Source organism: Podarcis bocagei (genome assembly GCF_964188305.1).
Source record: "Podarcis bocagei genome assembly, chromosome: 15".
Classification (NCBI taxonomy): domain Eukaryota; kingdom Metazoa; phylum Chordata; class Lepidosauria; order Squamata; family Lacertidae; genus Podarcis; species Podarcis bocagei.
Window position 1 is genome coordinate 31895948 of NC_138141.1, and position 26750 is coordinate 31922697.

General features: G+C 47.1%; 1 protein-coding gene across 3 annotated transcripts in view; it reads left to right on the forward strand.

Moving 5' to 3' along the window:
- Positions 1–126: 126 nt before the first annotated feature.
- Positions 127–26750, forward strand: part of RABGEF1 (RAB guanine nucleotide exchange factor 1) — a 34086-nt gene continuing 7462 nt past the window's right edge. Inside the window, exons 1-7 of one of the 3 annotated variants that reach the window (XM_081173095.1) lie at positions 127–228; positions 12117–12305; positions 13942–14108; positions 14768–14887; positions 23462–23628; positions 24226–24307; positions 25823–25955. In XM_081173095.1, coding sequence (XP_081029221.1) covers positions 12127–12305; positions 13942–14108; positions 14768–14887; positions 23462–23628; positions 24226–24307; positions 25823–25955 — 848 coding nt within the window. In that variant the 5' untranslated portion in view covers positions 127–228; positions 12117–12126. Of the gene's footprint in view, positions 229–12116; positions 12306–13941; positions 14109–14767; positions 14888–21823; positions 21845–23461; positions 23629–24225; positions 24308–25822; positions 25956–26750 lie in introns of all 3 variants that reach the window. The other 2 variants (XM_081173093.1, XM_081173094.1) reach the window with 2 other exon arrangements.

Here is a 26750-nt window from a genome sequence, read left to right on the forward strand (position 1 = left end):
ATCTCTACAAACTTCCATATCTCTACAGCGTCTATGAAGTTCCTCCCTCCGCCCCGCCCCTCTGTCAGCCTCCGTCACGTGCGCAGAGCGATCGGACGCCCGGCGCCGCCCTTCGCTTGCCCCGCTGCGGAAGTGACGCAAGGACGCCGAAGGGCGGGGGAAGGAGGAGGAGGAAGAAGGAGAAACAAGCTGGTGAGGAGACGCAGGAGGCGGCGAAGGGCCCCCCAGGTGAGCCTGGCTGGCTGTGGGGCCGAAGAGGGAGGGGAAAAGGGGTTTCAAAACCCTATGGAGTTGGGGGGTGGGGGGGGAAGGAGAGTGAAAGGACCCCGCACCCTCCCATCTCTCCTTCCTTATTGAGTAACCTGGGAGATTTAATTGCTGTAATTATCGTGTTTGTCACTGAATGGCCCTGCTATTGTTAATTTATCTATTGCATTGATGTCCCACCTTCTTCCCCCCCCGAGGAGCTCCAGGTGGGGAACGTGGTTCTTCTCCCCCCTTCTCCGTGTAATCCCCACAACGACCCTGTGAGGTAGGCTAGGCTGAGAGATAGGGACTGGCCCAAGGTCACCCAGGGAGCTGCATGGTTTAATGGGGCTTTGAACCCTGATCTCAGCCCAACACTTTAACCACTACACCACACTGGTTCAGTTAGGTTCAGTGGTTTCACTGGGTCAGCTTTGGGTAGAGCTTAGAATTGGGTGCAACCCATCGTATTATGTGGCTAAGATCAAAGTGAAAGATATGTTGTGTAAATCATATTTACAACGGCTTTATTTTGCAAGTTAACTATAACTCTGTGCTTATCAGTTAATGCATTATATTTACCTTATTATATCTTTATTACTTATGGATCAACTGTACATTATATTATCAGTGAATGATGGTATCGAATGTTAAAAATAATTTTAGCATTATGGATCTTATCAAATGTTAGCTGCTGTTTCCAGCTGCATGAATGTTTTGAGGTCTCTGCCTTTTTAAACCTATCTTTGATTTTTAAAACCGTTTTTCAACCTATTGTTTTGATTATATGGCTATCATTGCCCTTGAGACTTAAGTGAAAGGTGATCTATAAAGGGATAAATTAATAATAGTAATAGTCATACCTGGCAGTAGATCTGTTGAGTTGCTTCCAGTTAAACTGCACTCAAGAGGAGACCCACCAAAATGAAGGGGCCTAAGAACCTAGGACTTGCCGATCAGAAGGTCGGCGGTTCAAATCTCCATGATGGGGTGAGCTCCCGTTGCTCAGTCCCAGCTCCTGCCAACCTAGCAGTTCGAAAGCACCTCAAAGTGCAAGTAGATAAATAGGTACCGCTCTGGCGGGAAGGTAAATGGCGTTTCCGTGTGCTGCTCTAGTTTGCAAGAAGCGGCTTAGTCATGCTGACCACATGACCCGGAAGCTGTACGCCAGCTCCCTTGGCCTATAGAGCGAGATGAGCGCTGCAACCCCAGAGTCGTCCGCGACTGGACTTAACAGTCAGGGGTCCCTTTACCTTTACTCCTTGAAGCATCTCCTAAGATACTTCATGCAGTAGATGATGTGTCAGTATGAAGAAAAAGTGCCGTGTTTGGGACTCTTTAGTTTAGAGAAAAGAGTTGGCCACGACTGGACCTAATGGTCAGGGGTCCCTTTACCTTTAAGGAAGTCATGCCCATTCATTTTAGTGAGCCTACTCTGAGTAGGACTAACACTGGTCACCCTAAGTGCTGCGTAGTGGGTCACTTCTCTCCTCCCCTGAGGACAAGGTGGTCCTTTATGACCACAAATGGTAGGTTACCTACAATTATATACTTTATATATAATGGTTAGTGTCAGACTTAAGACCTGGGAGATCACAGTTCAAATCCCCTCTTAGTCATGAAGCTCACTGGGTGACCTTGGGCCAGTCACAGCTTCTTAAACTACCTCACAGGGTTATTGGAGGGATTAACTGAGGAGCAGTGTGAACCATAGACTCCTTGGAGAAAAAGGCAGGATATAAATGCAATAAGGAAGCCCTTCTGCTTATCTGCTTAAGAGAGCTGGAGGGGCCAGCTAGATGGAGATGTCTGTCACTAACATGGCATCCAGATATCTCCATGTGGTTGCAATTGGACAAGTGTCAGTCGCAAAAGGTGCTGGACACTTGGTTAATTTCTAACATTATCCCAAGGGCGGTAGAGGGGGTGGGGAGGCTTCCTATGGGGGTTAACAGAGAATTGAGTACAAGGAGGTAAACAGACATTTCTGTCCTGTGAGCAGATTTAAAAATCTACCCATAGACACACTAAACTGAAGTGTATATGGACATATGAAGATGCCTTACTCTTGTTAATAATAATAATTTATTTATACCCTGCCCATCTGGCTGGGCTCATTGTTCAGTTTCTGTTAATTGGTTCTCGTGGGAAACTTGCAGATTCTAGCTTCACCAATTAACTCAAGCTGGTGTCAATTTACTCTTGGCAGAAAGCCCAGGTCTGCTTGACCTAGAAACTACTCACTCTGATTGGTTAACGAGCAGCACTCAACTCTGTTATCTAGGGATTGCTAGCACAGTTTGGTGTGAGGTGTGTTAGGAGTTAGAAGTGCTGTGTATGGTTATGAGAGAGAGAGAGAAAGAAAGAGAGGGTTTATTTTGCTTTTATTTGTATGCAGAAACTCTGCTGGTTTTATTTTTCCTTTTAATAAATCCTGTAAATAGTTCTTCTGAGTCTAGCTGACTAGTCATTATCGCCGCAACTAGCTTCTTCGCTGTGCAGGAAAACTCTGCTACGTTTGGGCTAAAGCCAATAGGGCTATGCCTGACACTCCAAAGTTCCATGAGGTTATGGGCATTGTGCTGCCAGCCTGAGTTGCGGTGGTGTCAGCATCAACGGCGTTGGTTCCAGTAGTTCCAGAAGTTGTTGTTCTCTGGCTGGTTCCTGACCGTGGTGAGCTGGTGACGCAGTGGACGCAAGGACAACAGCTGCAGCGTGTGAGTGCTGGGTGCTGTGGTTCCTGTTTTCTCTCTCGGTGGCCGTGAGTAGCTGGTTCCGGGTTCCAGGGACATCGCTCTCAAGATGGCCTCACAACCAGTTCAGATGGCTTTTGAGCGTCTGAATGACTCCAATTACTTGCTGTGGTCGGAACGCATGCAGGCAGTGCTGCAGAGGGATCGTCTCTGGCAAGTGGTGAGTAAGTTTCCTACGAAGCCTGATGATGAAGACCTCGATAAAGACCAAAGAGCAAGGGCCACAATTGTCTTGGGGCTGGAAGATTCCCAGTTGCCGTATGTGAGGGGAATCAAGACAGCTAGAGGTGTGTGGCAAGCACTTAAAGAACTCCATGTGCGTGAGACAGCGGTTTCCAAGCTGTTCATTCGCAAGGCATTGTACAAGGCAATGTTACAGCCTGGGGTTACAATGCAGGAACACCTACACAGTTTACAGTTAAAGTTTTCTGCGCTACAGGAAAGAGACTGTGCGTTAGACCAGCAGGAGAAGGTGGCTATTATTTTGAGTTCTCTCCCGGAAAGCTGGGATAATTTAGTTTTGTCTCTAGAAGGCATACAGGAGCGTGATTTATCAGTCAGTTACGTTACTGGGCGTTTGATTGAAGAATGGCAGAAGAGGCAAGAAAGGTCGTTGGCTGCAGAGACTTCTACTGGCGGGCGGTTTGGAAGGAGTTCTCATGCCGTGCCAGAGGTGAAGCAAAAGCAGCGTACTGGTGAGGAGTCAGCGTTTGCTGTTAGGCGTTGTTTCCGATGTGGGTCTTCAGCGCATCTAAAACGACATTGTCCGGAGTTGGTCAAGTCTCAGTTGCCGGTGCAGGAGCAGAGACGAGATCAGCAGCAGCAGCGTAAAAAGAAATTCTTCAAACGAAAACAGTCGGCTCAGCTGGTGACCGGCGAGGTCAAGATTGCTGATGAGAAACAAACGGTCTGGGTGGTCGATTCGGGAGCGTCTCGCCACATCGTGAATTCAGATGAATTGTTTGTTTCCATGAACTCAGCACAGCGCAGCCAGGTGGCTCTAGCAGACGGAAGTACTTCCGAAGTGATTTCGGGGGGTGCAGTTTTTGTTCCTTGTCTTCGTGAATGCCTGCAAAATGTACTTTGTGTGCCGTCATTAAGGAGCAATCTGATGTCTGTAGATTGTTTGCTAAAAGCTGGGTTTAAAGTGTATTTTGAAGGAGACAGTTGCATTATTAAGAAGGCTGGTGAGATTTTAGGCACTGCTAAGTCAGAGGGAGGCTTGTTTTGGCTTAAGGCAGGATCTCAAGTTGCAGCAGTAGTCAGTAAATCTCAGCCTGCAGTGAATAACAAAGCTATACATGACAACTGTGTGCACTTATTGCATAGGAAAATGGGGCATGCTTGCTGGAAAAGTGTACTAAAAATGTCTGAATTGGCTGATGGGGGTAATTTAAAGAGTTGTAACAAGTACCTTGATTGTAATGTTTGTAAAAAGGTTAAAACCCACAGAGTCTCTTACCCCAGAAGTGACAGAGTTAGTGAGTCACCGCTACAGCTGGTTCACATGGACGTAATTGGTCCATTTGCTGTAAGCAGGGGTGGATCGCGTTTTTCACTAACAATTGTGGATGACGCCACGCGTTATTCTTGGGTTTTTCCCATGAAAAATAAGGGTGACGTGTTCACTAAGTTTAAAGGCTGGGTGGCATCTGTGGAAAGATTTCTGTCTGTTAAACTCAGAAGGATTCAGACGGACAGAGGTGGCGAATTTATGTCAAATGCCTTTAGAGCAGTGTTTCCCAACCGGTGTTCCCCGGCACACGAGTGTGCCGTGAGACACCGGCTGGTGTGCCGCGAGATGCCTGGAGGGAGGCGGGCGAGTCGGGCGGCGAGAGGCGGGGCGGGGGCGGCGAGGAGAGGCCGCGCTTCCTGCTGCTGCCTGGCGCTCCTCCTCGCAGCCGGCAGCGCTGCCTGGGCGCCTCCGCGCGACTCTGTCTCGCTGGGTTTGGTCTCCCAGCAGAGACGGGTCACACGCGCCCCTCCCTCCCTCCCTCAGCCTGCGCGGAGGCGGATTGAGCGCAGCTGAGAGGAGCTGCCGAGGGAAAAAACGTTCACTTTTGTGCGTCCCTCCCGGCGTGACGCTGCGCGCTGACGTCACGGGGCGGGGCTTTAATGGTGGTGTGCCGCGAGATTTTTTTTTAGTACATAGGTGTGCCGTTGCCCAAAAACGTTTGGGAAACACTGCTTTAGAGATTGGTTACAAAAGCGTGGCATTGGGCATAGAAAAACGAACGTTTTTTCCCCAGAGGAGAATGGCGTTGCAGAGCGAAAAAACAGATCTTTACAAGATATGATGTTTGCCATGCTTGATGATGCTGATTTGCCCATGTCTTATTGGGGGGAGAGCATGCTCACCGCGTGTTATCTCCAAAATAGGCTCTTTCATCAAACAATAGGTACAACCCCGTACTTTAAATTGTTTCAGAAAAACCCCAAAATTGACCATTTGCATGTGTTTGGATCAAAAGCCTGGGTATTAATTCCGAAACAAATGAGGAAGAAGGGAGATCCTAAGACCAAACAGTTAGTGTTTGTGGGTTACCAGGAGCTGGGAAAAGGTTTCCGCTTTGCTGAAGGGACAAATGGCATTGTGATCTCCAGGAATGCCAGTTTTTGTGAACATAGTGGCTGGGAGAGACTACATGCCAATACTGAGGTTTGGTTTGAACCTTCCCAGGAGCTCCATGACTCTGAAAGTAGACACAGAGAATCAGAGTCTGAGGGGGAGGAAAGTTCAGACAAGAGCTCTCAAGAAAGTGGAAGACCAGTTGCTAAGCAACAAAAGAGAGGTCGTAGTTCTGAGGAGGAAAGTGGGTCAGAAGAAAAATTTTCTCCCAGAAGATCTAAAAGACAAAACAAAGGAGTGCCTCCGGTGCGTTTTTCCCCAGATACTGCAAATGTGTTTAGTGTAAGTGCAGAACCCAAGAGTTTTCAGGAGGTGTTAAAGTTACCAAAAGAGGAGGCAGAGCGCTGGAAACAGGCAATGGAGGAAGAGATGTCCTCTCTGAATGAGCACAAGGTTTTTACACCAGTGGCAGCGCCTGAGGGGGCAAAGATTGTAGGCTGCAGGTGGGTGTACAAACTTAAACCTCTGGTGACAGGAGAGTACAAATACAAAGCTCGTTTAGTTGCTCAAGGATATTCTCAGAGGCCTGGAAAAGATTATGACGAGACTTTTTCCCCTACTGCTAAGGGGGACAGTGTAAGGCTGATTCTAACGCTTGGAGCAAAGAGAAAACTCCTGTTAAACCATTTTGACATTCAGACTGCATATTTACATGCATCAATATCAGAAGACCTGTATCTAGCCGAACCGCCTGGTTATGAGACAGGTTCCAATAGAGTGTTGAAATTAAACAAAGCTCTATACGGTCTCAAACAGGCTGCAAGATCTTGGAACAGATGTTTCCATGAGGCCTTAGTGTCATTTGGTTTCAAGCAGAGTACAGCTGACAATTGTGTTTATGTACGTGGTACAGGCAGTGATCAAGAATTTTGTCTGATTTATGTAGATGATGTATTGTATGCCTGCAAAACAGATAAACAAACTAAAAGGTTTGCCAAGCAATTGTCCAGTAAGTTCAAAGTGAAAGACTTAGGCCCGGTTAGGACATATCTAGGGTTGGAAGTGTGCTGGGCCCAAGATGGCAGCTGCCTAATTAGTCAGCAGAGCAAAGTTAAGCAACTACTGACTACATACAGGATGCAGGATTGCAAAGGGGCAGCGGTGCCTATGGATCCAGGTTTCATAAAAACACTTCACATAGATGAGAGTCCTGATTTTGAACACCCTGATGTATATCACTCTGTAATTGGAAGTTTATTGTATATAGCACAGTGGTCCAGACCTGATATTAGCTATGCAGTAGGCATATTAAGTAGATTGGTCTCAAAACCCACACTAAATGCCTGGAAAGGGGTAAAACAAGTTCTGAGGTATCTCAAACAGACAATTGGCTATATGTTACAATTAAATTCTTCCGAGGATGAAATGTTGAGTTGCTACTGTGATAGTGACTGGGGAAATTTGCCAGATAGAAAATCTGTCACAGGACTAGTTATAATGGTCGGTGGAGCTTTAATCAGCTGGCGGTCACGCAAGCAAGACGTTGTAAGTGTGTCATCAACGGAATCAGAGTATGCCGCATTGAGTGAATTGTGCAACGAGGTGATTTATTTCAAGCATTTGATGGCAGATTTAAATGTAAATTGTGGAGAACCAGTACAAGTTTACATTGATAATCAAGCTTGTATAACCTTAAGTAAAACAGAGGGTTTCAAATCGCGTTCCAAACATATCTCTGTAAAATACCAAAATGTACGTTGCTGTGTACAAGACAATGTAATCACCTGTACTTATGTGTCAAGTGAAGAAAATGTAGCAGATGTGTTAACTAAACCATTGGCAAAGATAAAGAACAAGCGAATGTGCAAGGGTTTAGGTTTGCTGGAAAAATGATCTCCTACATAGGTGTATTTGGTGTTAATTGTTCAGCAGAATCTGTGAGGGGGTGTTCAGTTTCTGTTAATTGGTTCTCGTGGGAAACTTGCAGATTCTAGCTTCACCAATTAACTCAAGCTGGTGTCAATTTACTCTTGGCAGAAAGCCCAGGTCTGCTTGACCTAGAAACTACTCACTCTGATTGGTTAACGAGCAGCACTCAACTCTGTTATCTAGGGATTGCTAGCACAGTTTGGTGTGAGGTGTGTTAGGAGTTAGAAGTGCTGTGTATGGTTATGAGAGAGAGAGAGAAAGAAAGAGAGGGTTTATTTTGCTTTTATTTGTATGCAGAAACTCTGCTGGTTTTATTTTTCCTTTTAATAAATCCTGTAAATAGTTCTTCTGAGTCTAGCTGACTAGTCATTATCGCCGCAACTAGCTTCTTCGCTGTGCAGGAAAACTCTGCTACGTTTGGGCTAAAGCCAATAGGGCTATGCCTGACACTCCAAAGTTCCATGACTCATGTCCCCTAGTGCTGTTGACTCTCACTAGCAGAAGCTGTCCAGAGTCTCTTATAAAGAGTCCTCTCCCATCTCTTCAGCCTGGGTAGCTTGGTTGGTTAGAGCGTGGTGCTGATAACACCAAAGTTGCCGGTTTGATACCTTATGGAACAGCTGCATATTCCTGCATTGCAGGGGGCTGGACTAGATGATCCCTTCCACCTCTACAATTCTATGGTTCTCCTAAAGGGCAAATGCTGTAGCTCAGTGGTTGGGTGTCTGCTTTGCACACAGAAGGGCTCAGTTTCCATCGTTGGCCTCTCTGGGTAGCACTGGGAGAAACCTGAGTCTGAAACCCTAGAGAGCTGCTGCCAGTGTAAACAGTTCTGAGCTAAAGGGGCCAACTGATTCAGCCTAAGGCATCCCATAACTGAAGGGACCTTTTGCATACACAGCACAGTTACTGTACCAGGAAGAGACAGTGGCTCTTCGCTGATGGTGACCCATCAGCATGGCAATCTGCCCAGTGTTTTTTCTTCGTGTTTCTCTCACGCTTTTGAAGAGCAACGATGCTTGGAGTTCTGAAACTAGAGGAAGATGCCAACTTCCTTTCCTCGGTCCTTGCTGCAGCTTTAATCCCAGTTCTCTCCCTCTGTCCCTGCCTGCTGCCCCTTGCATTTCCCCAGGCCACTGAGCCTGGTGCTGCCTCTAGCGCAGACGTGGCTCCAGCCAGTTTGTTCTGAAGATTAATCATCTGGAGCTGATTAGTTTATTAGATCGGAAAAGGGCAGGGTGCGTTGGGGAAGCAAGCTTGGAAATGTTAGGGGCTTGTGCTGGAAGAACAATTTTGATGTTGGTATGTTACTGTGGTTTGGAAAGTGAAACTTTTAAAGAGTTTCTCCCACCCCCTTGAGTGAAGGTGTGCACCCCAGACTTTCTGGTACAAGTTGAATTCCCTACCCTGCGGGCAGAAGATCAGCATTTGGACACCACATGGCTAAATCCAGGAGCCAGTTGTGTTTGTGCCCTCTCTCTCACCCCCCTTTCTGTCACTAGCAAGAGATTGGTAACTGTGTTAAAGAGGATTTCCTGGGAACTGATTCCCCCCACCCCCCGGGCTCTTGCCCTTCCCTCCCTTGTCCACCCCATTTTTCAGATGTAGCTGCTGGAATGCTGCACGGCTACTGTTTCCGTTTCTCTTTTTGTAGCAGATTGACACTGCTGCCCTTATAAAAATGAGCTCCTGACCCCTACAGCTTTCTAGCTCTGGCTGCTGTCTTGACTTGCAGGCAGCTCCGCCCCTCCCTATGATTCTCCGGTGACCTCACAACTTGACTGCCTTTTCAAAATGCCTGTCAGGGGTTGCAGAACCCCTCCCTCCCCCCCTCTTTCTTAGCACCTTTCTGGATTAAATGGGTCAAGGGCAGCTATCCCACTGTGTGCTGAGTCGAGTTGCCTCCTAGATCCTGCAGAGGATTCATGGAAAATCCTGATGATGAAGTCATCCCGGTCCTTTCCGTTCCCAAGGCTTCTTACATACCAGTGACATTCCTGAGTGCCTCTGCCTGTTTGACTCAGCAGGAGCAAACATTTGCACACTCTTAGATGTATTCCTGGCCTGCAAAGGCAGCTCTCCTTTTTCCCCATCAGCGCTGGGCTGCCAAGTTTGCTTTCAACCTCCTACTTAGAAAAAGGGTGTTTTCACTCACTGGTTGTCAGCTGCTCCTGAGGAACAGCAGAGGACTTGCTTGCCTTCTCGTGGCTTAGTTAGGACAGGCTTAATCATTTTCTGTTTGTTCCTTGTTCCGTATGAACCTGTGCAGTTCCCTTATTCTGAGTGAGGTCACTGGGACAGCTAAACCAAGAGGCTTCTCACCGTCTTGGGCAGAAGGATATTTTCCCTGTCTTGGGTTGGGTAGAATGAGAACCCCTTGCTTCAAGGGTGGCCTAAGCTGAGTAATTCTGCATGACACTTCCCCTGTTCCAACTTGAAGTGTGCAGATTCTGGGGCTCTTCAGTCTTGTACAATGGCATTATTTCTTTCTCAATTTTTTTTTATGTTAAGCAAAAAAAAAAAAAAAAAACAAAAAACAAAAACAAAAACAAAAACAAAAAAAACCCCAAAACAAACTAGCAACAAAACACCCCTAACCTGAAGAAGAATGCTGAGGAACTCAGTGCTTGCTTGCTTGGTGACTGTTTAGTTCCATTAAAGGTGTTACTGCTGCTACTCTTGGATTCTCTCTCCCTCTGGATGGACATTCTACCTCCATTTTTAATCTCTGTATATTTTTCATATTTGCATCTTGTGAAGTGACCACTTCCCTTGCCTACCAGCTCTATTCAGGTTGCTTTTGCACACAGCTCTTGCTCCAACTGGTCCCTCCTTGCTGGCTTGTTTTATTTTGGTCATTTGAAGGAATGGCACTGTCCTTGCAGGCCTCCACCCACTGGGCGGGACACAGTTTGCTTGACTAGCCCTTGCATAATCTCCTTGCAGACACACTTTGAGTGAGTTGCATAACAGCGCGTACCTTGCATGACAAATCTTGACAGTGTCAGTTTTTCCTTCTAGGTCCTGGTGATAACTTCATAGCTATCAGGGTGGCTGATAATGCATTTTCTCTCTGTGCTGTCTTGATAGTTTTCTGCAGTTGGCCTCTTGTTCCTGCAATTATACTGAATTGCTGTGAACTCATATTCTTATCACATGATGCCATGCGGCTGTTTCTCTTATGTTTGGGTGTGTGTCGCTGGCTGTCAGGAGCAGGATGGCAATTAATTACATGGCGTTAGTAGAGTTAACTTTTTATTCAAGGAAACAAGGTCAACTCAGGAGGCTGGGCCTAGTGAGCCCAGCAACTCGTCCCAGTAAATCTTGCTCCTATAAGGCAGTTGTGCAGACTGAAGGTCCCTGGCCTTTCCACAGTTGCCTAAGTCTCCTCCTCCGCCCCTGATTCCATCCCAAGCAATCTGAAACTTTGTCGCCATGCCTGTCTGCTCCACCCTCTTCATCCCTCTTCTGGCTTTGCTTTGCCGTCTTCTGGTTCTGGGAGACAGGGGGAGAGGTGAGCTGGTCACAGCAGGAGAGGGAGAACCCCTGGCTTTTTCTGCAGCCTGACTCATCTCTGCCAGAATGGTGGAAGAATGATAGTCACAGACCTGTTTTACACACAGACTACACATAGCCCTGTATATAATTGTGTTGCCCACTCTAGGCATTGCCATGATAAGAGGGATGCATGTGTAAAAATTACAGTCCCTGAATGCAAAGCATGGCATAGCCTCAGTCAAACAGCACTCATATTTTGGGTGGGCAGGTTGGTGAAATAGTTGACAACCTCCCATAGTGATTTTGGTGCCAATACTTTCTCTCTTTCCAGTGCAGATAAGCTGGTGACCAGCCAAGCTGCTATTTAGCTTGGCCTCAAATATTGTTTTTTGGGACCATTTTATGTTTATAGCTCAAGTTCTGGACTGTCTTGGCCAGTGTGTGTGTGTTTCCTTTTGCTGCTAAATCTTGCAGCGTATTACCTTCTAAGAACATGAGAGGAGCCTGCTGGATCAGGCCAATGGCCTATCTAGTCCAGCATCCTGTTCTCACAGTGGGCAACCATATACCTGTGGGAAATCTGCATTCTCTCTTCCAGGAGCTGGTATCTGGAAGCATTGCTGCCTCCAACCATGACGGCACAGCTGAGCTATCCCCGCTCGTAGCCATTGATAGCCTTCTCCTCCATGACAAGACTCATGGAACTCATTGCTAATCTATCTAGCTACAACACTCTATGACATCTTTCCCCATCCTGGTGCCCTCCAGATGTTTTGAACTACAGCTCCCATTGGCCCCCAGCAACATGCAGCTGTGCTGGCAGGGACTGATGAGGATTGTAATGCAAAACATCTGGAGGGCTCCACGTTGAGAAAGAAGGATTTCTAGGATTGCATAACAGGAGCTCTGCAACTTGGAAGATGGCTTTGCTCTAGTAGCATTTTATTAATACCTATCTTGAACTCCTGAGGAACTAGGGAGGGGAGGTGCTGTGGCATTTTATTCCTGGCATTGCACATGCCACTTTCCCCAGCTGGTTTCTTTGATTTGTGTAGGACCTCCCCCACTTTTACTTATTTGAGTGACATTTAAAAACAACCCCCTTTTCCCTCCCACAACAGCAGGAGCAAGATGAGCCTGAAGTCGGAACGCCGAGGCATCCACGTGGACCAGTCCGAACTGCTCTGCAAGAAAGGATGCGGTTACTATGGCAACCCGGCTTGGCAGGGCTTCTGCTCCAAGTGCTGGAGGGAGGAGTACCAAAAGGCCAGGCAGAAGCAAATCCAGGAGGACTGGGAGCTGGCTGAGAGGTAAGGAGGTGTTGGCATTAGGGAGAAATGCTTAGCTCCAGTTTTTGTAGCATTGCCACAAATTGCATGTAAATCTGTGGCTTGAATTGCATTTTTAAACAGCCCTCTACAAAGATAATGCTTAGTAACATGTCAGTTCTTTGGTAGGATATCGGGTGGGGACAGCTGAAGTGTATGTGCGTGTGACTGAGAGGGGGCGTTTTGGTCATGGCTGGGCTGAAACTGCAATGTGGAGAGTTCCCCAAGCAGTAAGGAACATGGGAAGCCAGCTCATACTGAATCAGGACACTGGTCCCTCTATCTCAGTGTTGCCTACACTGACTGGCAGTGGCTCTCCAGGGTTTCAGGCAAGGAGTCTTTTCCAGCCTTTTCTTTTAAAAAGCTTTCCTTGATCAGAGAAAAAAACACCCCCCACAGTGTTTCATAAGGCCCATAGTTGTTGTTCTTCACGCACAAGATAATTAAAACATAAAACAGCATATACATTTACAAGAAGACTAAAACAAGTGGATGCTTGTGGTATCCAACTGGGAAAGCTCATTGGAACCAAAAACATCTCCAGCTGTTTCTATAGAGGGCAAATAGAGGGTGCCTACTTCAACCAAACCGATCAATGGTTTGGAGCACATTGAGGAACAACATTTTTGGCTTTTTAGTTTAGACAGAGGAATGGAGAGTCCGGGAAACCATAGAAATTCATAAAATTATTCACAGTGGAAGAAGTTTCTCTCTCTCTCTCTCTCTCTCTCTCTCTCTCCTCTCATAAAATGAAGACCCAAGAAAACTGAACACTGGATGACAACTGGAAGTGGTTTTTCACACAGCACATGGTTAACCTGTGGAATTTGCTGCTGCAGGATGTAGCAGTACCGCGTTGTCGTACGTTTTGGTTCTTGAACGCTGAAAACCCGGAAGTAAATGCTTCCATTTTCGAACTTTTTTCAGAACCTGAATGTGTGACGCAGCTTCCGCTGAGTGCAAGAAGCTCTTGCAACCAATGGGAAGCCATGCCTCGGTTTTCTAATGTTTCGGAAGCTGAACGGGCTTCCAGAACGGATTTTGTTTGAGAACCGAGGCACCACTGTATATGGTCTAGCAGCTGATTATCTCTGTTCTTGCATTTCCAGCCCTCCTGGGACAGCTAAGGGGAAATAAGCAGAGATTTACACCAAAATTGGTTGGGCAATTGTCTGGATAGGGTAGAACAAAGCTTTCAGAATTCTTACGCTTGATGTGTGTGTGTGTACGTGCGTGTGTGCTCACACATTGACACAGTATAAAGGGATCACATTCTTGTGCTCTGGGTGCAAATGAATAAATGAAATTTCTGCAAGTAGAAAGTTGGCAGACTGTGAAATGAGTGAGATAAAACCATTATGCTTGATCTGCTAATTCTTCTGCTTGCGGGGGTACATTCAGAAATGGTATGCACTTACTGCAGTCTATAGTATTGCCATTCCCAGCCTGCTTCAAGGTGTAGGCCAGAAGCCTGGCTTAAATGTGTGACTTGATTTTATTGTGGAGCCAGAATCTGACCCTGGAGGAGACAGGAGGGATTCCCAGCGGCTGGTGAAACTCAGCATCAGTGCTTCTTGCTGGAACTAACTGTGGCTCTGTTTTCTCCACCTGGTTGCAGGCTTCAGCGTGAGGAGGAGGAGGCCTATGCAAGCACTCAGCACCCTCAAGGGGCTCAGTCGCTCACGTTCACCAAGTTTGAGGAGAAGAAAACCAACGAGAAATCACGGAAGGTGACGACGGTGAAGAAGTTCTTTGGGGCGTCATCTCGACCAGGAGCTAAGAAGGGTAAGGGGGGGGAGAGCGGTTAGGGGGGATTTTAAAAACAACAGCTGGGTAATGATTTCAGGTGTTTCTGTTTCACTAGTCTTTTGGATTAGTAGACAGCAATTATTGTGGCCCTTTCCAGACTCTTAAATCAGTTGGTCTGAGTCATCATTTAACTCTGAAAAATATTATTTTATGATAAGCCAGCAGAGCTCTCAAAGTGCACAACCCACAACACAACATAACAGCTGTATTACCTTTATTGTAAAGGAAATGCTACAGCTAATGACAGCATTGAGAGCCATGTTTGGTCCTTTGTTCTCAGCAGAGATGATTTTTGAGATGGCCTTTCTGCGCAGGGTTGGAAGAAGGGGGCCAGGGCCGGGGGGGGGGGGAGCCAGAGCTTGCAACCCAAGAGTATCAGTCTGCAGTTTCAAAGGACAGGGCAGGGACAGTGTAGGCACTGGGAGATTCCCCTCTCTGCCTGTTTTAACCTCTTCACACACCCTTCTCAGCAAGTCCTATCCCACACTTCCAACACTATAAAACTACCTGCGCTTCATCAGGGCCTCTCTTCCTGTCTGCGAACGAGAACTGCCAGGTCTTTGGTCTCTCCTCTCCTCCCTCTCCCTTAACTGTGTCACCCTTGGGAGTCCTTGCCTTTTTTGCATTTGTTCCAGCCGCTCAGGAGTCCAGCGTTAAGTCCGGACAGCTTGGGAAGGAGCTCAGTGCTGATAACCTTCTCAGGGACTTGAAGGAGATTTTTACTCCACCCTGGGAACTCTCTTCTCCTGCTGAAGGTAACGCGGCCCAGCCGCACCAGACCTGCCTCTCTGCTCATTTTAGCAGCTTTGCCGAATCCAAAGCTAGGGTTGTGCCAGGAGTAGCTCCAATAGGGCCTCTCATCAATTGATCAAACTGCTTCCTTACCACCTTTCCCGTGTTGGAATTGGAGACACCGCAGTCCTTCAAATTGAGTGTGTTCATCATTTCCTTGCAAGACAACACAAATAGCGGTTCTATTATTTTGGTTGAACTTTCTGCCGGAAGGGCCAAGACCACGACTCAAGTTAAGCAAAGAACTAAAGCAGCAGGTCTTACTATTTATTGATATATTGCATTTTTGTCCCACCTTTTCTCCAAGGAGTACGAGGCAAGGAGTACGAGGTGGCATACATGGTTGCCTTCTCTCCTCATTTAATCCCCCACAACAACCCAGTGAGGGTCAGTTAGTTTGAGAGGCAGTGAGTGGCCCTCGAAGTTGCCCAGTGAGCTTCATGGCTGAGTGGGGATTCGAACCCTAGTCTCCCAGGTCGTAGTCCCAACCATAGTCCTAACCATTATGCTACATTGGTACTTCTACCTCTGCTAGCTTGGGCTATGGAGTAGAAAGTTACAGTTCAATACAGTCATACCTCATGTTACGTTCTTCCAGGTTACGTCCTGCGGCAACCTGGAAGTGCCGGAAAGGGTTACTTCCGGGTTTCGCCACTCGCGCATGTGCAGAAGCGCAAAAATGATGTCACGCACATGCGCAGAAGCAGCAAATCACAACCTGCGTGTGCGCAGACGTGTTGCTGCAGGTTGCATTCTTTTCATGTTGCGAATGGGCCTCTGGAACAGATCCCGTTCGCAACCAGAGCTACCACTGTAGAAGGGAGCAATTTTACTATGCGGATGCAAGAACATGGAGGCGGCTGCACTGAGCGAACTGTGGAACCTGCTTCCACAGGAGGCAGTGATGGCCACCGACGTGGATGGTTTTAAAAGAGGATCAGACAAGTTCACGGAGGATAAGAAGGCTATCCTTGTCTGCAAGCCGTGATGGCTTTACTCTGCCTCTGCGGTTGGACGCAGCAATGCTTTGAATACCAGTTGTTCTGGAAACTGCAGGAGGAGAGAGAGCTGTGGTGCTCAGGTCCTGCTTGCAGGCTTCCCAGAAGAGGCACCTGGGTGGCCACTGTGAGAGCAGGATGCTGGACTCGATGGGCCACTGGCCTGATCCAGCAAGCTCCTCTTGTGTTCTTAGGTATTTGAGCATCACAAGGCTGTGTACAAAAATACCTGCAGAATAAATAAAATAGCAGCTGGCATTGGGCCAGAGCAGATATATTTCAAGCTGTTGTGATCACCTGGTATCAGGGTCTAGCAAAGGTGGGAGAGAATATGTTTTTAGTGAGATGCTGAAGGGTATTCTGTGTATGTGCCTGCCTTGATTCAGAAGAGAGGCTATTCCATGAGGATGTCCTCCCGCTGGTCGCAGTCAGGCAAGTCTGCAGCACAGCCAGGAGGACCTTGTCAGACGACCTTAGCTGCTGTGGAAGGAGCAGGCAGCTGCCCAGGGGCTGATGGGAATTGTAGTCCAGAACCTCTGGAGAGCACCTGATCAGCAAAGGCTGCTCTACAATTTGCTGGGGGCCTGCAGGGGCTTTTTCTTAGAGAGTTTCTTGCCATTAAGCAGTATGTAAATCTTGTTTAGATAAATAAAATAAGAAGCCAGAAGCTACCCATGTTCCTTTGGGAGGAAGGGAGGGTTATAAATGTAATTAAAACATTTCAGAAGCTAGCTTAGAAGCCTAAAAACTTGGTTCTTTCCTTCAAGAAAATATGGATAAAAATACTTGCTGCATTCCACACGGTTTTAACTTACAAAAGTGTTGAATGTGCATAATGGAGTCTCTTGTGTGCATTGATGTTTCTTTTCTTAGGTTTTAAGCAAAACTAAAAAATTCTCAGGCCTTGAGACTGTTCTGAATTGGAATATTTCCTTCCGGCTCTAAGAAGGGCAGATTTTTTAAAAAAGGCTCTGAGAGATAGAAGCTGTTGGATCAAAGCTGCCCCTCCAGGCCATAACAGTGAAAAGGGGAAATTAGGAGTTGTATGTGATAGAAATGAGATTATATTATTTCTAATTTTTTTTAGGTCAACTATTAGTGTTCTTCTTCCTTTAAAAAAGCAAGTCTTTGAATGTAGAAATAGAACAGGGCTGAAGGTGCCCTTTGTCATAATTATAACCACACACTATGACTCTGCCCCTAGTCTGCAAATTGACTGACCTTACATAATTCTAGTTTTGCTAGTCTTGGGAGGGGCAGGGACTCTGAATTAATTTTATTTTATTTTTCAGTTCAATTCAGTCCAGCTTATATTCGGCTCCTCTTCACTGAGGAGCCATGGGCAGGAAACAGATGTACCATTTGAAACAAAAACAAAGCAAACATTTTAAAACATTCTAAAAACATAATAAAAAACACCTACAATCAGTTTACCGTTCAAAAAATTACTCTACAGGCCATTAAACACATTTTTCCATCCCATGTTCTCAGGGTTGCCAGGAACAGTCTTCTTCAGTCACCATATGCACCAGGGTCAATAGGAACATTTCTCCTGAATAAGGAGGGAGACAATCACACTTCACTAGGGAAGGTATTCCACAACCAGGGAACCTCCACTGAAAAGGCTCTGTTGTGGGTCAGCACCAGGTGGGCAGCCCCGGTGGCAGCCCCACCAAGAAGGCCTCACTTGCTGGTCATAGGGTCTGAGATGGTTAGTATTGGGGAAGATGCTCCCCCTCCAGTTGCTTGACCAGTTTTCTTGCTTCTAAAAATTAAGCAGTCTTAACCCACACACTTCCAACCCTACCTTTGTCCCAATAAGGACGACAAACAAGTTTTTAAGGAATAAAAAGAGAGCTGTGTGTATCCACAGCCGTATCCTGCACTTTTTTTGGCTTTCCGAATCCAAGCTTTTCTATCTGCAGCGGTTTTTGTTTCTGTTTCTTTGCCTTTCCCTAACCTGTTTTTCAAGGGTTCTGTGGGGTCCAATTTTCATAGAAACAGTTTCCTACATGGTTTCTGTTGTGCTTGCACAGCACATTGCCCATATCTGTCTGGAAGGCCGATGGGAACCCAGGAAGCTGCCTTATATTATGCTGAGGCAGATGTTAGTCCATTTAACATGGTGCTTCCTACACTGACTGGCAGCAACTCTCCAGTTAGAGTATTCCCAGAGCTACCTGGAGATGCTGGGGATTGTACCTTGGACGTTTTTGCGTGCAAAGCAGATGCTATCCACCACTGAGCTGTGGCTCTTCCCTGCTGCCACAGAGCTAGATCTGATGTGCGGTACAACTACAGGCAGTACAACTCTTGTTTCACAGAAAGCTGCCTTTCTGTTGGGCCATTGGACCATCTGGCTCAGTATTGTCTACACTGGCAGGCAGCCTCTCTCCAGAGGTTTCAGACAGAGCAACCAGCTCAAACAGAGATACTGGGTATTGAACCTGGGACCTTCTGCATTCAAAGCAGATGCTCTGCCACTGAGCTGCAGCCCTCCCTTAGGTCCCCCAGCTTTTCCTGAGCACTGCTTCTTTGTGTTCTTCTGATCACAGTAGGGCTCTCCTCTTCCTTGCTGCTTTTTGCCAAACTTCTTATGAGCTGCCCTGATTGGCTGTTTCAAGAAATTGTACTCCCTCTCTCCTCACCCAAAAGGTGGATCTCGTTTTTGGAAGTAAAAGGTTGGATCAGATTTATTTTTTTTTAAAAAAAAGATTTATTTTATGTTATTTATCACATTTATATCCCACCTTTTTCTGCAGGAAGCCCAAGGTGGCATACATGATTCCTCATTTAATCCCCATAATAACCCTATGAGATTGCCTAGGCTGAGAGGCAGTGGCCGGCTCCAGGGTTACCCAGTGAGCTTCAGAGCCGACTGGCGATTCGAACCCTGGTCTTTCCCAGGTCCAACACTAACCACTACACCACATTGGATTAAGCTAGGGGTTTCTGGCAGAAGCCAGCTAGATGATGCTGGAGTGTCTCCCGGCATGGCATAGTAGCAATGGTGTCCCATATCCTAGACCCCAGCATCCAGCATGAAAGGGTCCATCACTTCTGATAGTTCTAAGATTCCCTGATTAGTTTCTTGCCTCTGGAATTTGCCCTCTGTGATAACCTACCTTCCTGATTTCTGCTCCAAATGTCACTGACGAGGAAGGACATGTGGTTCAAAACCTGGCCTAAATGGCCTTAAATGTCTAGTGAGTTAAATCCTTGCTCTCTGTAAAACTGCTAAGATTCCAGAAGTGCATCTGTTCTGAACAGTTATTGGGCATCATATCGCCCGTGATATTTAGACTCCTGACCGTCTTCTCTCTGCCCTCCCCATAATGCTACAACAAGAGCTAGGAACCTGTGGCACCCAGGTACAAAGGGACTCCAGCTCCCTTCAGCCCTGCTCAGCTTGGTCAGTGGTCGGGGGCAATGGGAGAGTTGTTGGAGGGCTGTAGGGCCCCACTCCTGCTGGGATGTTTGGGGAGGATCAGGTCTCTTAACCACAATCAAATCCTTAAAAGAGGATTAGACAGATTCCTGGAGGAGAGGGCTGTTGATGGCTACTAGCTATGATGGTTATGCTCTCTCTCAACAGTTACAGTGATGCTTCTGAATACTGGTTGCTGGAGACCACAGGAAAGGAGAGGGCTCTTGTGCTCTGGTACCGTGTTCGAGTTCTCACAGGCATCTGGTTGGCCACTGTGAGAAGAGGATGCTAGACATAAGTGGGCCTGATTCAGCTGGGCTCTTCTTCTTATCTTAACCACAACTCTCATCGACTCTTGACCAAGGGTTGGGGCTGATGGGAGATGGAGCCTGGCAGTGGCTGGAGGGCTATAACCCCACTCCCTGCCCCTCAAGTGGGGGGAGGGGGGGGGCTCTGAAGAAGGAACACATTGCTTCCTGTAGTCCTGGAGAAATTACAATCCTCTGGCACTTGCTTAGCCAGGAAAGTGGCACAACCGTAGTGCGAGGCTTTAGGCTGATGTGGATGTTCCTCTAGATGACAGTTTTCACTGATGCTTTGCCTGCCTTTGAGCTTCCTGTGTATTTCTGTGTCTTGCGGTGAGTCTCCACCTTCCTATCCCCCGCCCCACCTGTTCAAGTAAATGGTTTGGGGGTTTGGTGTTTGTGTGAAAGGGGCTCCAAAGGGGCAGGCGTGCTTTTAAGCCTCCGCCGTGTACATTGGGCTGCAGCAAAGTCAACAGTGAAGACGCTTGGTGTGACCAGTTGCACATCTTCAAGACCCCCATGTAGAAGTCACTTAAAAGATAATGCCAGGCTGTGTGTCCTCTTTGGGTAGAACACTGTTTCCTGGACACTATCTGTCTTCAGTGTGTGTTTCTGTGTTTGTGTGTGTGTCTTGTGCTCAGTCCCACAGCCCCACTAATTTCCTAATCCATACATTTCCCCTCTCTTGCGCCCCTGCCCCTGAGCTAGATACACAAACCCAAAAAGGGTGTATGTGCTTTTTGTTTGTGTTTAAAAAGCTCAGATAAACTCATTTGTATTGCCATGTGGTTCAGACATCTTAGTGGTGCCTCATCATGGGTTTTTTTTTAGGGGGGAGGGGGTGCCTAAAATACGAAAAAGTTGATATTCAATTTTGTTAGGTCTGTACGTACTTAATTTCCTTACCCCATCCATTGGAAATGAGGTTAGTCTAAGCAAATATGAAAGGGACACACGCTCTCTCCCTCTTCCCCCTGCCCCCCGGAAATCAGTAGAGAGAGGTGCATTGAAATAAAACTGATAGTGATAATAATAATTGAGACAGGATATGTAAGAGAGAAGATACCATAGCAGGAAAGAAGGAAAAAAGAAAGGGGGAAGAAAGAGATGAAGGAAGAAGAGAAGGAAAGAAGGTGGGGGAAAGGGGATGAAAGAAGGGGGGAAAGGGAAGAACATTTGTGTGTGTGTGTATCTGTCTATCTAAGTGTGTGTGTAAGCATGTATAATGCAGAGGGAAGGCACTCAGAAGTCAGGTAGCTGAAAATAGGTTAAAAGAGGAGAGTTTTTGTGCATGTTTAAAAGAAGTTGCTCCGGTGGGAAGGTCAGCTTACCTGGACCAGCCCTGCCACAGAGCAGTGATAAGCAATTAATTGCCATCTTGCATCACTGCATACTAAGGAGCTCCTGGTGGTTGGATGCAATGGTTGCTGAACAGCCATTATTTAACATTTGTATCCCACCTTTTCTTTTCTCCAAGGAGCTCAAGGTGGTATACATGGTTCTGCCTTTCCTTATTTAGCCCCCACAGCAACCCTGTGAAGGGTTATTATTTAATCTATTTATATCCCACACTTTCTCCCAAGCTGGGATTTGAGGCAGCTTCCACCACTTAAAAACATTGTTGCAAAACACAAATGAGTCATAAAAACCTAGTTAGTAGTTAAAATAGATCAGGTGCATTGCCTGCACCTTAGTTTCCAGAGGCCTCTCTGAACAGCAAGATCTTAGCATGCCGGCAGAAGGGAGCCAGCCTGACCTCTCGGAAGGGGATCCCACAGTGTGGAATGTGGGAGCAGCCACAGAAAAGGCTCTCTTTCAGGTTGCCAGGGACGCAGGGAAGGTCCTCCCCGAGGACATTAGCACCTGGGCAGATTTGTACAGGGAGATGCGATCTTCCAGGTAGCCTGGGCCCCAGCCCGAAATGGTGAAACGCCTCCTGGTGTCCTCCCCTCCCTGCTGCAAACTGACATCTGTCATCGTGCCTCTGACATATTGGTGCTTTGCTCGCTGTTGTATTTGTGAAACACAAACTGAGACTGTCCTTTGTGTCTTTTGTTCTCTCTCTCTCTCTCTCCTTCTCCCTCTCTCTTTTCGTTCCATCGCTTTTTGCTCGTCCGCCCTGCTCCATTTGCGTCGCCTTCTCACGCTCCATCCCTCCATTCCGAACAGTCCTGGTTGGCAAACGGAGAGGTGGGTGACTTTCCACTGCATTTTGGAGCACACCGTGACAATGTTTGGCTTTGCTTGCGCCTTTTTATATGTGTGTGGCCTGCGGAACGCTGTCTCGTCTCGTTTTTGATCGGGGCTGGTGGCCGTTTTAAAACATTGCGTTGCTTAATTTATCTATTGGCAGCCTTTGGAGCCCGCTCTCTGGCTGAAAGGGCTCCTGTAGCGGCTAGCATGCAGTCAATTGCATCAAGATAGTCCCTGCCCACACAGGCTGACAATCCATAAACAGAAATTGCAACACACAAGGGAAAAGGAATGGGCAGGGAAGAGGAAAAACCAAACTCAGGCACCATGGAATCATAGAATGGTAGAGTTGGAAGGTACCGCTGAGGGTCATTTAGTCCAATCCCCTACAGCAGTGTTTCCCAACCACTGTTCCGCGGCACACTAGTGTGCCGCGAGATGTTGCCTGGTGTGCCGCGAGATGTTGCCTGGAGGGAGGCGAGCGAGTCGGGCGGCGAGAGGCGGGGCGGCGGCGGTGAGGAGAGGCCACCCAGCGCGGGGCTCTCGCCGTCTGCCTGCCTGGCTGCCTGCGAGCTCGGCGGGCAGCACCTCCGTCCGCAGCGCCCGCCTCGCGGCTCTCATTCCCTGCCCCTGCCAAAGCTCACCCAGCCAAGCCGCGCTCTCCTTCCTGCCTCGCTTTGCTGCCTCCTCCCCCCCACCCCCAAAGCTTGGAGGTTCCCCGGCAAGGGGGAGGGAAAAAAATTGAAACTTACACTTTCGTGCGTCCCTCCCGGCGTGACGCTGCGCGCTGACGTCACGGGGCTGTAATGGTGGTGTGCCTCGAGATTTTTTTCATCAAACAAGTGTGCCTTTGCCCAAAAAAGGTTGGGAAACACTGCCCTACAGCACAGTTCTTAGAACGATTAGCTGTCGCAGTTCAGGAGCAGGAGGTGCCTAAAGCAGCTGGATTTTTGGCAAAGCTGATGGAGTGAGCTGCCTGCTTCCCATCTTTCCCACTGAGGCAGTCTGGTGGTAAGGCTGCCCCCAGGCAACATCTGAGAGAGAGGAAACCTTGTCCATCTGGAAGTGCCTGAATGGAGCTTTGTGCTTTCTGCATATAAAGCTTCTACTCAGGTACAGTTCTCCCAAACCATTATTCTATGGCATAGGGGGCCATGAGGGTGCCAGTACCTCCTCTGGCGCCAGCAAAATATCACCTCAAAAATCCACAGCGCAGGGGAAACCCTTTGCTCCTCCAGCTCAGTTTCTGTTTGCACTGGCTTGGCTTTCCCTACATTGAACGTGCCAAAATTGGATACCCACTTCTTCCCTTCCCTTCCGAACAGAGGATAGATGCAATGCGCTTCTCTCTGTGAGCAAGCTCAGTGTTGATTCCCCCCTCCCCCCAGTGCCCACACCATTTTTTGGGCTGCTATTTCTGTTCTTTTAGAGGTGGCAACCATTTTGTGTTCTCCCCCTCCCTTGGCAGCCATTTTATGACAGGCGCACCAGGGACTTTCTCAACATTCCAAATGGCCCAGTGATGGTTAGTGACCCCTTTGCAGTTCGTAACTTGGCAGGAGTGAAGTCAAATAACAGGGTGCCCTAAAGGTTGTGCCGTCTTCTCTCCCGCAGATGTCCCAGACACTAAGGCTCCCAGCCCTTCGATCAGCCGGCAAGTCAGCATCGAAACGGACCGGGTGTCCAAGGAGTTCATTGAGTTTCTCAAGACATACCATAAATCCGGCCAGGAGATCTACAAGCAGTGCAAACACTTTTTGGAAAACATGCACCACAAGCGGGTAGGTCCCGGTCGCAAGAGCGGAGAGGCCTCGCTTTCCGTCGGAGGCTCTGGGAGTGAGGGTGGGTGGAATTAAAACCAGGGACTTGCTTTTGAAGGAGTGAAATTAATGTATATTAAGTGTTGAGCTGACTTGTGAAAATAGAAAATAACTATGCCCCTTTAAAGAATGCGAATGTCCTGATTATCTGCTCAAGTAGTATGCTTTTGTTATATTTATGGGGAAAGTATGCATACGTACTTCAGTCTTTACTGCAGGAATATTTGAAATTTGGCCCAGATGGAGCTGCCACATCTTAAAATAATCTACTCAGATTTTATGTTGGTTTTTTGGGGATAGTTGGCAAACAAGAGGGTGGGGAAGCTTTGGAAATAGATATTGAGAAAAACAAATGCAGGCATCACAGCTGAAGACCCTCTGACAGGATGCCATCCAGCCTCTGTTTTCATTGGAAGGTGGGCCACCTTCTGAAGTAGTCTGTTCCACAACTGAGCAGCTACTGCCATCAGAAAGTTCTTCCTGATGTTTCGTCGGAATCTTCTTTCTTGTAACTTTGCATTGCCTGTTCTCACCTGCGCGACTGGTGCTCTTTTCCAGGACCTGAGTATTGAGGAACAGTCCGAATACGCCCAGGACTTCTACCAGAACGTGGCAGATAAGTTGCAGAGCCGCTGGAAAGGTATTTCTCATTTCTGCTCTTAGCTGCTGATAGGTAGTGGGGCTTGGGAGGGAGGCATGCACACACATTACAGCTTCGGTTGCAAGACAGCTACGGCCGTTCTGGGATTGGGAAAGCTTGAACACAGTTGTCCATTCATTGGTAACCTCACAGTTGGACCTCACAGCTACCCCATCTTGCTCACAGCGGCCAACCAGATGTCTGTGGGAAACCCTCAAGCAGCACTCTCCCCTCCTGTGGTTTCCAGCAACTGGTGTTTGGAAGTATTTCCACCTCTGACTGTGGAGGCAGAGCAGAGCCATCATGGCTAGTAGCCCTCCATAGCCTTTTTCGTGATTGCGTGGGCCTCTTTTCTGTGGGAGCATGTAAGAGGGAACTTTAAAACACAGCGTGAGCATCTGACACTGAGGAGAGCCAATCTCTCCCCCCCCCCACAACAAGAAGGGATTTAGGGCACAAGGGCTGGGTCCTGTGATGCTGAAGAGTTCAGAAAATGGGCCCTCTGACCCGTGGCACTTGAGCCGGTCTCAAGCTTCTAGTTCAGAAACCACAACAACATCAATTTTATTATCTATACCCCGCCCGGCCACTCCGACCAGCCACTCTGACTACTTCCAACAAATTATAAAACCACAGTAAAACATCAAACATTAAGAACTTCCATATTCAGATGTTTTCGAAATGTCAGTTGTTTATTTCGTTGACAACTGATGGAAAAGCATTCCATAGGGCAAGCACAACCACTGAGAAGGCCCTCTGCCTGATTCCCTATAACCTAACTTCTTGCAATGAGGGAACCACCCGAAGGCCCTCGGAGCTGGAGCTGGATCTCAGTGTCTGGGCTGAACGAGTTTCCTTTTCTCTTTTGTATATACTTATTAAATTTTCTGTTTTACAGTTTAAAATCCTCATTTTAACATCCTTAAGATATCAGTGACTTCCCTTCTTCTCTTTCCATGGTTCATTTTACATATCATTATTCCCTGCGTATTTTACAAAAACTACACCATTCAGTATTCCATTATTGCATCCATCAAAACTTCTTTACACTATTAAATTTATCTTAATGCTGCCAGCGTTTTCAGCTGCGCACAGTTATTTCCCATATATTCAGTAAACGTTTGCCAATCTTCTCTAAACATATGTTCTTCTTGTTCTCTTATTCTATTTGTTAAGTCTGCAAACTGTGCATATTCCATCAGTTTAAGCTGCCATTCTTCTTCGGTTGGGACCTCGCACGTTTTCCATTTATGGGCTAACAAAACACGGGCCGCAGTAGTAGCATACATAAAGGGTTGAATGAGTTAGCTGGTTCAAGGGAGCCCACTCCTGGTCTGATCTAGCAGGGCAGCTCTTAAAGGAGAGCTCTTGACTAGAAGATGCTCAGGTGTTTTCTCAGGCGGCATTTGGCTAAAAACAGGTAGAACCGGAAGTTTGGTGCAGACTCTGCCTCCGCTTCTTTGAACTGTATGGGGAAGCCAGGTATTCTTTGATCTCGGGATGTCTTTTTTTCAGTGTCCCCGGAAAAAGCGGAGAAGGCAATGGACCAGATCGAGAAGTACGTCATGACTCGGCTTTACAAATACGTTTTTTGCCCGGAAACCACGGAGGATGAGAAGAAGGACCTTGCTGTCCAAAGGAGGATCAGGTGCGGCGGGGTGCCCCCTTGGGGGAAGTTGTTCTGCCTTCACTCAGCTTGATAAACTTCTATGTAGTTGCTACACTTCTGCCTGCTTCAGGGTGGCACCAAGGGGTGTCCTTGCCTCATTTGTAAACCCCCATTTTTTAAAAAAAAAGTTTCAAAATGACCTTTTGGTAAAGTATGCAAACAAATAAAGAATGTAAAAACAAGCAGGAATATAGTCCACTAAGCTAAAACAAAACACAGTCTGGGTGGGTTACCACTGACCCTAGCATTACAGGGAACACAAGAGATTTTGAATTCATTTTATTACTGATTTAAAAACATATTTTTATACTACTGTATAGCAATTAAAAATTTATAGCAATAAAAAGAGAAAATCCTACCAAAAACTATCACCTTCGTTTTTGAAAAGCAGACATTCGTTACCCATTGTGGAAGACGATGTATTCTTAATTACCTGCATAAGCCTGGTGGAATAGAAAAAAAAAATCAGCAGGCATTTAAAAGTTAGCACAGAAGGCGTCTGCTTGACTCTCCAGTGGCAGAGTGTTCCACAGGACTTTTACACAGTCACAGTAAACGAGTAGCCCATTTATAAGCCTTTGTGTGCTATTTGGACTCAGCCCCTGTAGTTTTCAAGCCAGCAACCAATGTTGCTTGGGAATCTTACCCAGCCACATAGATTTTTGAGTGGCAGGTGAAGGAACCTGACCCTGTTGTTGGATCATGCAAGTTAGAGGCCGCTGCACACTATCAAATGTGCATTTTTAGCTGGATTCCCCTTGCATGTCTCATCCC